At 44.5% G+C, this 14,584-nt stretch overlaps 1 protein-coding gene across 6 annotated transcripts; it reads right to left on the bottom strand.

Moving 5' to 3' along the window:
- Positions 1 to 1,112: 1,112 nt before the first annotated feature.
- sf3b1 (splicing factor 3b, subunit 1) lies at positions 1,113 to 14,003 on the bottom strand. 6 transcript variants are annotated; one of them, XM_041056664.1, is made up of 24 exons: positions 13,940 to 14,003; positions 12,875 to 13,047; positions 11,646 to 11,747; positions 11,405 to 11,519; positions 8,872 to 8,951; positions 8,554 to 8,739; positions 7,953 to 8,415; positions 7,581 to 7,702; positions 7,291 to 7,488; positions 7,088 to 7,189; positions 6,561 to 6,740; positions 6,398 to 6,484; positions 5,740 to 6,010; positions 5,420 to 5,565; positions 4,981 to 5,127; positions 4,477 to 4,602; positions 4,118 to 4,339; positions 3,792 to 3,974; positions 3,583 to 3,694; positions 3,368 to 3,488; positions 3,123 to 3,254; positions 2,622 to 2,894; positions 2,202 to 2,418; positions 1,113 to 1,951 (listed from the first exon to the last, which is right to left on the bottom strand). In XM_041056664.1, the coding sequence occupies exons 1-24, from the start codon at positions 13,965 to 13,967 to the stop codon at positions 1,793 to 1,795; spliced, it is 3,945 nt and encodes a 1,314-aa protein (XP_040912598.1). In that variant the 5' UTR covers positions 13,968 to 14,003; the 3' UTR covers positions 1,113 to 1,792. The 6 variants fall into 6 exon arrangements, 2 of the variants coding, with proteins under 2 accessions (XP_040912598.1, XP_040912597.1); XM_041056663.1 differs by lacking the exons at positions 11,405 to 11,519; positions 11,646 to 11,747; positions 12,875 to 13,047; positions 13,940 to 14,003 and adding an exon at positions 9,322 to 11,244 and having other exon boundaries at positions 1,116 to 1,951; XR_005895352.1 differs by lacking the exons at positions 1,113 to 1,951; positions 2,202 to 2,418; positions 2,622 to 2,894; ... (13 more) ...; positions 7,581 to 7,702; positions 7,953 to 8,415 and adding an exon at positions 10,066 to 10,124 and having other exon boundaries at positions 8,671 to 8,739; positions 8,872 to 9,376; positions 13,940 to 13,987.
- Between the last annotated feature and the right edge of the window lie 581 nt (positions 14,004 to 14,584).

The raw sequence follows: 14,584 nt of genomic DNA, 5'->3' as shown, positions 1-14,584 counted from the left end.
CACACACACACACACCCCAGACTCGTTGCCTTCCTCCTCAGAGCAGCCGACCCAGAGCCTGATGGCATCTGCCGGGGGAATCTGGGTCAAAGCACATGGGTCTGGCTGAGTGGAGGGGAGGATGAGTGGGGGAGGTTTCAGGGTTGGGTTTTTTCCTCTCTCTCTTTCTCCATTGTGTGACTCTGAGCGTTCATTCATGAGTGGAGGGTCGAGTTTTTTGCTCTGTGCTTTTATTTTTGATGCAAGCGATGCAGTCATCAGTCATATGACGGACATTCAGATGGAGTCTGGTGGAGTCCACGACATCAGCTCACTGTTTCACAACACTCCACACTTATTAAAGATTTAAAAAAAAAAAGAACAAGAGAGCAGGGTTTATAATTTAGTTTCTTGGCCGTGAATCTGAAGAGGAGACGGTGCAACAGCTCCACTGCCTCCATTATGTCAGACTTTATTCAGCCATTAGATGTGAGGGATGAGTTCATCCAAAACACGGCCAGCAGAGCCTCCGCGCTCTCAGCAGGATGTTAACTAGGTTTGCTGTAATACCAGTGCCCAGTCCTGTTGTTTTCTTTTTTTAACATGTGTTATCAACGTGATTGTTTGTGGATAAAATTGCAACTTTTGCACATTATTCTTGACACAATATCCCTCAAAGTGGAATTTTTGCACATTTATTAAAAATCAAATACTGACATCTCACATTTACAAAAGTATTCAGTTGTTTGTTGAAGCCCCTTCAGTTCCGCTCACCTGGATTTGGGCAGTTTAACACATCCTTCAGTCAGACTGGACGGGAGGTATCTGTGAAAGGCCATCTTGTGTCGTTACTCCAGCTAAAGACCTTGTGATTCCAAACTTGTGTTTCACAGTTGTTGAGACCTCCGTCTTTCTGGGAACACTAAAAGCTTCAGAAACAGGTTCATGTCCTTTATCTCTATCCTCTCATCCAGTAGGAATTAAGGGACTGAACAGACACAGGTGTGTCTCTTTCTCAATCCAATCAGTTCAATGGTCCACAGGTGGACTCCAATCAAGCTCGAGACACATCTTGCATGTTTTGTCATCAGTTTACTACCACAGAGTTTAAAAGCTTGAAATGCTTTTCTACCTTCCAGTTTCCATTCATTTCAACACAATACAAAAATTCTGTGAGAAAAATCTGTAGTTTTATATCAATTTTAAACCTGAACTGACAAATGATTCATTCTGTGCCAACATAACTGATTCAGGCCTTTTGTTTGTGTAATATTTTCTTTTTTGGATCATGTTTTTCATCTTATAGTTTCTGTTCTGAATGAAAATTCACTCACATTCATCTGTATAAATGTCAGACAGGAGAAAAAAAAAAATACTTTTTTTACACAAACATTTTATTTGGTTAAATAAAGCAACAATCTAATAAGAACAGAGGAGGCGTGAAACAGGGAGAGGGCGTGTACAGCTGATACAGAAGCCTATCAATTCACAAAAAAAAAAATCCGTTATTTCAAACATTGTCATGACTGCGCTGCATTCCTCAACCAAGGCTCATCTGACCTCCACTCCTCACAGGGAACACTCAAAAAAAAAGAGAAGATTAAAAAAAATACATACAGACTCTACAATGTTCCTTCTTTTCTTTCCCCTAATCATTTTGAACCCAGGATCAATAAGCGGCGTTCAGGACATGGATCATTTCGTCCCAGGAAAGACCATTAAACAGTTGCTAAATAAAAACCAACTCTGTCTTAAACCGAGACAGAGACAACAGTGGAGGGAGGAGAAAAACAAAGAGCACATGGATTCGTATTTACAAGACGTACTCGAGCTCGTAGCGGACGTAAATGTTTTTCTCGTCGTTGTAGACTTGTGGGTAGTGGGCGATCAGGGCGTCTTGTGAGCCGATGTAGATGGAGTTGTAAATCTTCCAGTAGACGTCTCTCACCTTTCTGGCAGGATGGAACAAACCCTGGAGAAACAAACAGATTTTAATGTACAACAACACACAAACCCACAGACCCATCAGAGTGAACGTTTACAACTGGGGTTAATGCTCTGAGGTGGAATTTGTGTTTTTTGTGTTTTAAAGTTCAGACTAAAAAGGACAAAAAAGCTTAGTAAGCTTAGGAAAAGCATAGTAAAACTGATAAAACTTGAATAATTCATCAGTACTGGAACATTTTTCGACGTTATGAGGGCCAGGTCCTGGGTGTTCTCACCTGTAAGCAGTACTGTAACATGCGGCAGGGTCCGATGGCCACCCTCAGCCCCTCCAGGGCGCCCATGACGGCCTGGATCACATGAGGCGACGTCTCAAATACATTGGGCCACACGTAGTTAAGCAGGTGGTTGAGTGAGTCTTCGCAGCCGAAACCATAGACACCCAGAGACATGTGCTGGACCACAGCGCTGGCCGTCTGTCTGTGGACCAAGTCCCTGCAGGATGACAGAAGCACAGGTCAATAGAAACATCTGACTGTATAATGCAATAAAATATGAAAAGTAAGAAACTGAGAGCTAATCATCACCTGGGTTAAACGTCCACATTATATCATCACAAAGTGCCAAACACTTAAAATCTGTAGTTTCTACAACATCTCTGCGAGAAAACAACTTGGTAAAATTGTCCTCTGGCTCACCTGTCCATCAGCGCGTCCTCCAGCAGTGGCGTGACAGCGTAGATGTAGTCTTTGCCCATCTCTCCGATGTACTCGAACAGGAAAGACAGGGACTTGAGCACGCCGTTCTGCACATTGAGCTCTGGCACGCGGTACTCGTTCATGAGCGCCGGCAGCACCGTGAACGGTGAACAGGTCTCGGCGACGATGGCGATGGCCACAGTGGTGCAGACCCTGTTCTGACGCTCCTGGACCTTCAGGTTGTTGAGCAGAGTGGCCAAGACATCGTGGGGCCTGAGAGCAGGGAGCAGAGCAAAGTTTGGGTTAATATGATGTTTGTAGAGTTTAGTTTAGAACTTTGAAACATCTCCTGTCGGCCTGCAGGAAGATTCAGATACATTTACATCACTCACATAACTGCCTATGGTCTTTATCAAACCGTGTATTTTTTTTTTTTGAGACAACTGAGTTCAAAGCTTTTCAGACTTCTTCAGACTGATTGGTTTGACAGACGGTACTCACCCAATGGCTTTGGCGATGTAACCAAAGGTGTTGACAGTGGCTCTGCGGATGGCCTTTTTGTGAGCCTTGAGCAGCTCCAGCAGTTCAAAACAAATCCTCATCCACTCCCTGGCCGACACGTATTCAGCACCCCTAAAACACACACACACACGAGAGGAAGTCAGGATAAGGTTCTGAGGTTCTCACCAGAACCTTCACTACAACCAGATCCATGTAACCTCAAGCTGAGGTTTTATTCCACTGACCTGTCTGCGATCCTGCCCACCAGGTCGATGCAGTTCTCCTGCACTTTCTCATGTCTGTTCTTCAGGATGGGAGTGAGACGGGGAAGCAGATCTTTGATGGGCGGGGTCATCTTGTGCATACCTGGAGTGAGAGGGAAAGGATCAATTAGTTATACAGACACTGGCTTTTCTAAACTTTAAAATCTGAACGAAGGGGATGCAGTGAGGGGACGCACCAATGACGTTCACGATGGCCTTCAGAGCTCCCAGGATGCTACCCAACACTTCAGGGTACTCCTCTCCCAGGTACTCATACAGCACCACACCCAAGTGACCCATCAGCTTCTCCTGCAGAGACAGAGAAAGAAAACATTCATTACTTTCTGAAATACATTACGTGTTTGGGTCTTTGAACCTGTGTGTGCATTAAATCTCCACACTGTACCTCCTGGCAGGTCTTCATGACCACAGCTGTACGGGAGATCAGGTCAGCGGCCTGTTGACGGACTTTGGCTGACTTGTTGTTGAGACGCCACAGCACCGTACCGCAGATCTGAGGCAGGTAGGGTTTCACACGCTTTCCGAGGGCATTCACCACCGTGCCAAAACCATTCAGCATCACAGAGTCCTGGAGAAAAAGGAGAAGGGATGGCGTTTTTAAGATTCTGTGAAGACAGGGCTCATGCTGTCCTGGAAAATCTCCGCTTCACACATCTCAAATTAGATTTATTAACAGCTGCTGATCAAGCTGACAGGTGTCGTCTCTCTCACCTCTGTTGTCTGCTCCTGGAAGGCGTACAGGATACCGTCGATCAGCTGCTCCTCCAGCTTGTGGTCGATGTCGGCAGCGCCCAGGTTGCCCATGATTTTTTCAATGGTCTCCATCACCATCTTTCTGTACTGCTCTGCCTCGTCTTTCAGGTCATCGACGATGCGAGAAATGATCTCCGCTGCTCCCACTTTGTTGGCCAGCTCCACCGTGGTGTCCACCAACTGCATGAGGACAAAGACAAATTTTCGACATCACTTAATAGATCCTTCAGGATTTAAATGCGATTTAGCATTTAGTTATTTTTGATGGCTGGCTGGCAGCCATCATGGCTACCATCACATGCACTTTATTTGCTAACCTGTCTGTAGTTGCGTCTGTCGAGAGCCATCCTGTGCTGCCAGAAGTGCTTGAAGAAAGGGGGCAAGATCTCCGTCTTAATGTAGTTGGCTTCCACACCATCAGTGCCACAACACTGCTTCACCACCTACGAGACAAAACACAAGCGCAGGTCAGAGAAGGAAGCTTTGCGGGCTAACCTGGACAGGCACTGTACAGACTGAGCATTTTTGAATTGCACATGCAGTATCTGCCCAGCTTCAGACCACACGGGTCAGAAAAGTCCAGGGTTTGTAACCAACGGGTGCAGGGTGAGAACAGAGAGGACGCAGATGTCAGCTCTGCTAACTCTCATGTTGGTGTTACTGTAGCGAACTACTAGCCCTGATGCAGCCATGTGGCGGCTGAACAGGCGAGAATGAGTCGCAGGAAGTTACCTGAGGTTTACAGGTGCATCGTTTTGGATACATTAGTAGTGGTAACACCACTTACTACAACATCATAAGTTATCCTTCCCCTCTCTTACCTTAAGTACAATCTTTTTCATCTCCTCATCAGGAGACTGGAACTCTCTGATGAGGATCAGCATCACCTCTCTGGTGTAGTAGTTAGCATACTCAGCGTCCATCAGCGGGATCAGGTAACCAATAGCTTTGAGGAAAGCAGCCAGACCCTGATGAACAAAGGAGAAGAAATAAATGATGAATACAAACTCTGCTCACTCGTTGTGGTTTGTTGACCTTAATAAAAAAAAAAAAAAAAAATGTATTTGTCTGAAGCTCCCAGCAGCAATGGTCTTTCATCTGACCTCTGCTGGCAGCAGCAGCCCCATCAAGGAGACACTATAGCAAGCAAATATTCACACTGTAGCCACGTGACGGCTGAGTGCTGGGTGTTGATCTTGCACTGAATACTCTTCTTCCAAAACCTTAGTGAAAATAAACTGTTGTATTTTGACTTCTTACCTTTCCTCTGTGCTGCCTGATACCCTTCCAGAGCGGCTTGAGGACCGAGTCAAAGGACTCGATACCGTACGGTGTGGCAGCTTCAGCAAGAGCAGCTATAGCCAGGGCACTGATGGTCCTCACCTTCTGCTGCTCATCCACCAAACCTGTGGGGTCACACAATCAAAACCAACAGTCAGAGAATTCACTTGAATTCAAGAACAACGCTTCTACATGTGGAAATCACACTTAAAAGGCTGTAATCAACTGCATTTGGTACTTTAAAATAGATGTTATTTCATAAAGATTAACAGTGTATAGTCCACAAAGACCCTACTGACCGTGTTCGATAATCTCCACCAAGCTGCGAAGGTGGGGCAGGATGGCACAGCCCATAAGGATGGCGATCTGCTGCACGATCTTGATGCCTGTGTGTCGAGCCTGCCACGACTTCTTGCTTTTACACACAGCTTTGAGGAAGGGCAGGAGAGAGGGAATACCGAGGGCAGAGGCCACCACGGCAAAGGCTCGGGCTGTGGTGTTTCTCACATACTCGTCCATGTTGTCAATATCGGGTCGCATCGTGGAGATCATCGTAGCCAAACCGGCAGCCTGTGATGGGCAGGAGGAAGACAGATGTCAAACAGTCAACCACAAAAACAATGATCTTCATTATCCAATGATTAGGTTCAATAATATACTTTGAGCAGTCACAGAAATACAGAACATACTGAAAATTTTATGCTGCTGAAATTTTATCTGTCATAATCGTGTAAATGGTTCAAACCTATCAAATCAATAACAAAATTTTGTCACTGTCCTATCTGAGTGTAACCAACGGGTGCAGGTTGAGAACAGACGAGGCATAAACGTCAGGTCTGCAGGTTCTCGTGTTGGTATTAATCTAGCGAACAACTAGCCCTGATCTGACCACGTACGGGTCGTTCAGGCGAGAATGGATCGCAGAAAAAAACAAAAACAAAAAAAACTTCACGTTACCTTTGCCAAGTTAGAGATGATTTCTCTGCCTTCTACTCTGGCATAGTAGTCCTCATCAATCAGCAGCGGCTCAATCACCACCAGGATCTGGACACACAAAGGACAGTGAGTTAGTTTCTCAGACACAGTACAATAAGCGCACGTCTTTGACACCGAGCCTTACCTTGTGCACGTATGGCCGAACCAGGTCATCCAGTTTGTAGAGAATGCGGTCGATCACTTTGACCAGCAGGTGGCGCTCCTGGTCCTCCAGAGTAGGCGACATGAGCAGTGGCAGGATCTGGTTGAAGAGTGGGCCCGCTCCGAATTCACGAGCCTTATCTGTGATCTGACGCAGAGCGGCCTGCGACAAGAGGGGAGAGGATCAGTCAATGAGACGATGGATAAGTCAGTCAGACAATGGGTCAATTAATCAGAGGATCGATCAGCCAGTGAAAGTCTGATGATTTCTGTCTGCTACTCCCAGCAGAGCATGATGGTCTACACTCTGACCTCTGCTGAAAGCAGCAGCTCCTCAGAGAGAAGATTCTTTAGCAAGCAAATATTCACACTGCAGCCACGTACAGGCCCAGTGCTGGGTGTTGATCTTGCAGTGAGAACAAGCCTCAAACAGGAGCAGATCCCAGATTTGGGGACTTGGGGATGTTTTGAAAAGGGGTACTGGAAAAGGGAAACTGAAAAGTGACCAACCTTCCTCATGGGTGGTGTTCCATTTTTAATTTTCAGCAGGAGCTTCATGATCTTCCTTTCCTTCTGCTCCTCAGGGCTCAGTGTGGACTCATCCACCTCCACCTAACACAAACACACAGAGGCAGACATGTCCAACTTCAGACATCAAACATCCAACTGTTTATTTTGTTTTATGTGTGTCCTGCGCACAATTCAATGCTCACCAGCAGTTTGTCAAAATACTGGATGTCATCGGGTTTGAGGAAGGGGAGGTTTCCTGAGGGCTGGTCATTCATCTGTTTCGTGGTGCGGTCCTCTGCCTGCATATGGAAACCTGTCATGCCTCCAATAGGGGTGGGTGTGGCTGACAGCTTACGGGCCGGAGTACGGATGGGCACGTAACCTGCTGGAGGAGGCAACACCTGTGGAGGAGAAAAATAAACTGTCAGCACCGTGACAACTTCAAATTATATCCACTCCACATAAACATAAATGCAATAAAAGGGACATGGACCTTGTATCCTTCTGGAAACATGGCGTCAAGCTCCTCGTCTGTGAGGGGCCGGTTCCTTTCATCGATTTCCCTCTCCCACCGCCACGCCTGCAGCTGCTCTGGAGTCATGCTCATCAGGTGACCTGGAGGAAACAGAAGAGGAAACTGATTTAAACACATGGTAAAAACATTAAGGGGCTTAAAGATCCAAGAGACAAACATCTCTATATGACTGTCTGGATTGCAATTAGTTTCTGAAAATGCTATCCTTTAAGTCTCTGAATACACAGATGAAAGATCATAAGGAAGGCAGACATGAAAAGTTACATCTAACATATTCAAGAAATAAAAGGAATGATTGGAGGAACACAAACAAAGTTAAAGCTTGTTTACCTGGTGTTGGGGTGGCCATGTTCATAGCAGGTGTTCCTATGGGAGTCTTTCCAGGGGTGAGCAGTGGTGTTGAGGATCCCATCTGACTGGCAGGGGTTTCATCCCACCGAGACTTCCTCTTACTGGCCCCGGGGGTTGGAGTCTCCCCCACCGACTCGTCTCCTCTGTCTGTGCGTGGGGTTTCAGCCCAGCCGCTCCCGTGTCCCGGGGTCTCTCTTTCTGTCTTCGGGGTTTCGTCCCAGCGGTTCTTGCGCACGCTACCTGTGGCTCCACCATGGCCAGGTGTGGCATGGCCGGGGGTGTCCCTGCCAGGGGTGGCAGCGCCTGCAGGTGTGTGGCTGGGAGTAGGGTCCCACATCCGGGTACTGGGGGTGGCCCCTGGGGTCTCACTGCCTTTAGGGCGGCCAGGGGTTTCATCCCACCGGCTGTTTGAGGGTGTGTGTGCAGGGGTGTGTCCTGGAGTCTACAAGGGACCAGAAACAGACAAAACATGAGACTAGAAACATGAGAGAGTTGAGTTACATCTTCATAATAGTTGTTCTACATTACTGTATTCCACCATGTTGCACAGAACTGAGCACATAAAGTTTTGGTGGCTCGCCTCAGCACTGGTGTCAGCCTGGTCCCAGCTGGACATCTTTTTGGGTGTAGCATTAGAGGGGGTTTGGTCAGCTGTCTGGTCCCAGCGACGTTTACGTTTTGCAGCTGCTTGGTTGGCAGCGGACCCGTTGACAGCTTTCAGGTCCCCTGATTTGGCCTTCTCTGCCAGCTGCTGCCGAATCTCTCTCTATGAGGAAGAAGGCACAAACAAACAAAAGGATAAATGAAAGCACAGCACTGCAACAAAGCATAGAGCTCTCAGGATTAACACTGTCAGCTAAATCTGAAAGCCTTCTGGAGGTAGTTTGCATCTGCTTACCTCCTCTTTGGACAGGTTCTGCTCTAACATGACGTCCACATATGACCTGACCTGCAGCTTGGGGTCCGGCGTTTTGCCCCCTGCGCGAAAGAGCACGAACAAGAAAATAGGACATGTCATCAGTACACACTCCAGGGACCCAAGTTCTTACAAACACAGCAAGCACAAACACAGCCAGCTAACCCTGACTCTTTACCAACAGATTAACTTATGTTCCTGTTTTTCTTTTTTTTCTTTTTTTTTTAAACAGTTGATTCACAAAACAAAGTCCTACTGAATTACATACAAATTTACAATTGCCTTTCTTACATACAGTCATAGCATTCTAATGAAAAACAAGCAGATACATAGAGAGAAGAGCTGTGGTTGTGGTGTTTTCTTTAAGTGGATTAAGAAGTTATAGCCATCACTGATGCAGGGGTCCTGGGCTGTGCTCTTCAGAATACGTACACTTTCAGTGCCAAGGGTCCTTCTGCAGTCAGACTTCAACCGGCAGAAAAGAAGCCTAGAAAATTTCTCTTTACCATTAGTAACACTTTGGAAAAGGGTTTGAACTCACACACAACAGTATACCACCTGTGTTGCATTTATTTACGGCACTCAAAAAACAAAAGTATCTTCTTGGGGCAAAACCTCAAAACTAGAAAAAATTCTTGTGAGACCCTGTGGTCCAGATTCCCAATTATTTACACTAGCAGATAGAAATGAAGTCAAGAGTTTGGAGTTTACATCTACAAATGACAAAACCACAGTACAATCAAATATAGAAGTATTTACTTCTGTACTCAAATTTTAAAATTAGGCAAATGATCAATCAAGCCCAACTGTCAGTAAATATGATAATATGACATGACAGAGCCACAATGACTCATAACAGCACTGGTTACTATTTAATCGTCATACATTCAGATCTTGACTTCCTTTTCAGGACAAAGGTAACTGATAAAATAAGGTAATGATATGCAGTCAAATATTTGGGCAGTAATTTTCCATTGTGAATGCATGGGAAATTTGATCTAAATTTTTGGATATTGAAATTGATAAGCCAAATAGAGAAACTTAAAGAGCCTCTCTGGGGTTGAGGTTTGTTGTAGATGGGCTGCATCTGATTCCCCTCACAGGCCCCAAACAAGCAGCCAGTGGACCCTGACCAAACTGACAAGTTCACAGTTCTCTGTGTTCCCCATAACCTACACAGGATGAGTTGCTGCACCCTTAACAGAGTGCAGTACAGGACTGGCAAAGCAGTACTGCTGTAGGAGAGAAATTAAGGACAGTTAGTATGGGCCTGTGGTATTGTGGTACACAATTTTCTTGATAACATATTTCTATTTTACAGAGAGAGTTGTAAAATAAAAATATATTTACACAACAACTTTGTACAAAGAGCTCTCTCTACATGCAGGCTTCAGATAAGCCCTATCTAAACCAAACCTGAAACATTCAGGCGATTTAAGCTCCTATCATCTGCAGTAGTGAAGGTGCAATAAAAAAAGGGAAGACAGGTTAACTAGCTGGCTTATAAATATCATTTGTTGTTTTACTCAAAATATTCAATAAAACTAAGCATGTTCCTACACTTACAATGTCATAAGAAAAGCTGGACACACTTCATGAGTAACTTGTAACTAGCTTGTCATGCAATGTCCTGGGCTGAGGCCCTAGGACATCATGTATCCATCTTATTTGACAAGCCAGCAGAGGTGGTTAAGTTACCACATGACACTTAACTTACAGTCCAGACAAAGAAACTGGAACGACAGATGAGACCCGATTGCCAAATTCAGTTTATGACTTATGTACTAATCTAACCCTAATCACCCTGTGTTGACGACATTAAAGTGAGCCAGCATTTATCTCTCCTCTGCCTGCCCTGGGATCTACAGCTCTGTCTATGAGAGAACAGCTTACTGTTTGGCATCAGCTACTGTGCAGCTAGCAGGTCAATTGCACCACAACTAACCCTCAAACTTTCTCCTCCTCATATGCTATGACTAGAGGACACTGCGCTTTCCCATCATAATTTAGCCTGACGGTAACACGGGACTGTTAACCCTTCGACTCACACACAACCCATCTGCGACCCATGTTTGTTAGGTGAACTCCCCCTTTGAACGTTGAACACCTAACCACCTCTCCCACTGAAAAGCATGGTATCCCTACAGTGGGTTTAACTTTATTTCACTCCGAACACCAAAGTAAATCTTTCATTTTGCACAATAAGTTCATGACAATGAAGACAAACTGCGAGCCCACAAAGACATCTGTTGCAAAGTTGGAAGTTGATGCAAATGTACATCATATATAAGAGAAAAAAGGTACAATGACAGAATAAATTCTTGGACCACACAGGATTGACCACAGGGAAGGCATCAAGTCTGGGAAGCAAGCTATTGCATTGTGGTCGAAGGGTTGAACATCAAAACTATGGAGGTGAAACCATTGGTAATCAAGGGGGTCACAAAAAAGTGAGCCGTGACAAGGGGGAGGAAATGGGGAAGACGTAATGAAAACAAAAAATAGCAAAATTTACCATCTGCAAAAGGGTCGAGACGCTCAGGTGAGATGATCATCTGTCTGCGCCGGGCTTTGTATTCATCTTCCCGCTCTGCGATCTTCTGGGGACGATGCTCTGCAAATGGGTCATACTGCAAAACAATGACACAATACAGAGTGTAAGTGTATTTCTGAATCAAATATAACAAGGCTGTTCTCAGGGAGCCATGGGAAATGAGGATGAAAACATATCTGTGAGAGAATAAATTTACACATACTTGCTCATCTGACTGAGGGATGGCATTGAGTATTGCCACTGGTGCATGGTACCCTGGTTTCTTTTGTCCCAACAAGCTTGTTGATGTATCATCTTCATCATCCTGTGGAAAGAAAGAGAAAAAGGAGTCTAGTCAAATCTCACCAAAATGGCAAGACTCTCCTAGCTCATATGCAACAGGCAAAGGGGAGCAATCAAGCTCCAAAGCGAAAAACTGTGGAATTGTGACAGAGGGGGTACAATAATATCATAACACTGTTTAGACAAAGGAGGACATGACTTGGACTGAGTGACACTCATCTTAGCCTAGCCTTGTGAAGACATGAAACTTGACTTGGACTTGCATCAAACATCTTTAAAAAAGCTCTGATGTGAAGTGTACGTGTGAACACTCTGGGAGAGGGGTAGGGCTGAACGATTTTAGGAAAACGTCTCATTTCGATTTTTCTGGCAGATATTGCAATTTCAATTTGATTCACAATTTTCTTCAACTCAAGCTTCAGTGCAATATTCACAATGTACATAACATTTAGAAACATGACAGAAAATTACATCATACCATTAAAACATTAAATGCCATTACTCTACTGCAAGAATGAAAACGAAAGGTAAGAATTAATTTCACATGTATTTAAGAAACATGCATTTACATTCTATGAAGTCCTTTACCAATGGCTGTTATTCTTTTATTTTCGCGAGACTTTTCATCGTATTTTTTCGTCATGCAAATGCCTGTGGTAATTTTTCAGGTGTCGGTATAAATTGCTTGTGTTTCCGCTAGATGTTGCAACTTTAGCGCGACAAGTTTTGCACAGTACCTGTTCCTGGTGCACGTCTGCAGCCCCAAACCCGAAATACTCTCAAATGACCGACGTGCTGTTTTTGATTAAATCACCCAACTCCGCGTCTGGTCCAGCTGAAGCCAGTTCAGAAATTAAGGAGCAGGTGGAGCAGGTTACACTGATTACGTTAGCATCACCTGTCCACGAGCAGCAATGCCGCTTCTAATTAGTGAGCTTGGCAGATAGGGAGGCGGCATGTATGTGTAAAATAGTTGACACAGCAGATCCTGGGTCAGTTATGAGCCCTGCAAAAAGAACCGCAGCTTTGGCGATCACATGATCGCGTTGTCTGAAATTGCTATTTCGATCAGACAACGATAAATCGTTCAGCCCTAGAGAGGGGAGTGGTGAAGTAATGTGTATATGCCCTGTGTAGGGAAACACTTACATCCTCCTGTTCATTGGCAGCAATGGAAGTGACATAACCAGCAAAGCGACTGTCGCTGCCTCCGTAGATCTCCTGGTCATAAAAGCCAGTGGAAACAAGGCCCACTCCCTGCTCTCCCTCCTCCAGCAGGGAAGCCTTCATCCCCTGGATCTCCAGGATCTGGGCCTCGATATCTACAAGAAAATGAAAAAAAACAAACGAGAGATTGAGAACCTAGAAGAAGCTCAAAAAACAGTGTACACAAACAAGTCAAATCAGAATTAGATTGATCAGGAGAAGCCAAAGACAGTTAAAAATAGCATTAGTTTTGTGAAGCTTCCATACTACTGAGACAACAAAGGAAATGGCGATTTCACTGTTTTTCTCCATCCACAACACAATGAATGAGAGTGTATAAAACGCGTTCAGGTTTGTGAAGCATCTGTTGTGTTTGTGAATACACAACAACGTGCGATTTCACAGCCTTACCCCCAACCAGGCCACATCATATCAGGTTAAGATAAAAGAAAAAATACTATTTCTAGACTTGTCAGTTGTGGAGTAACATTAACCCAGAGAAGCTAAAGACCGTTAGAAACACAGATTCAGATTTGTGAAACCTGGGAGTAGGAAGCTAAAATCAGCGTCGTGTGTGCGTTTTGGTAGCGTGTGGTCGAATGGTTGTTGTTAACTGGACTAGCCATATGAGCATAGCATTTAAACAACAGTAAACATTGATTAGCTAGAGACAGCTATGCTGCAAAGCATATGATAAATGTTAATACAAGGACGCCCATAGCTGTGCTGATGAAGCTGTATGTTTAGCAAGTAAACGCCAAAAGGGATAAATCCCGCACGACGTTAGTGGCTAACTAAAGCTAACAAGCTAGCAACCAGCGCCATTATCTCAACGGTCCGCGTTGTGTCGTAGCACGGCCTGCTGGTTATCGCGTTTAAAACAGCAAATTCACGCATCAATGCGTGCTCCGGACACGGTGGCTTTTACAACAACAATTCCCCATATACACTATTCTGAACAGTGATCGGAACACGAAGTCGTTTATATTATTTTTGCAAGTAATTTACCTTCGTGCGTTTTGGCGATCTTCGCCATTTTGGTGGTGGTGGCTCGAGTCTGAAACCGGATATGCGTTAATCTAGACTTCCGTCTCTTTCCTTCTGCTCTCAGATCAATTTACAATTTTTGGTTAATTATCAATTGTAAAAATATCAGTACTCTATTGTTTTCCTTCGGTAAAAGTAGCAATACCACAGTGTAAAATAATTAAAAGCTAAAGCCACGCTTTCAAAAGTTTACTTATAAATACAAAAGTACTGTTCTTACAGAACAGGAAGTACAAATAATCCATGTGTATAATGGCCCATTTCAGAATAATGCAGGCTATATTATGCTTAAGTTAGGGCAAAGTAGTGATTGCAGCATATGCAAAAGTTTGAGCACCCTACTAAGACAGTTCTAACAACAAGAACGGATTCCACTACCAATGTCAAGGCAAGACAAGGTTTATTTATATAGCACCATTCGTACACAAGGTAATTCATAGTGCTTTACATATTACATTAAAATCACAGAATAAAAGTAAATCATAATCAGATAACATTAAAATCATCATAACCTGCAGGGTGTCAAGAAAGTGAAACTGGAAGGATGCTGGCTTCTGCAAAACTGATCCAAAGCAGACTTCAAAATACATCATGTACTACTTAAAG

The sequence above is a fragment of the Toxotes jaculatrix genome, chromosome 15 (assembly GCF_017976425.1).
Source record: "Toxotes jaculatrix isolate fToxJac2 chromosome 15, fToxJac2.pri, whole genome shotgun sequence".
Lineage (NCBI taxonomy): Eukaryota > Metazoa > Chordata > Actinopteri > Toxotidae > Toxotes > Toxotes jaculatrix.
This window is presented reverse-complemented; position numbering and strand designations above follow the sequence as displayed.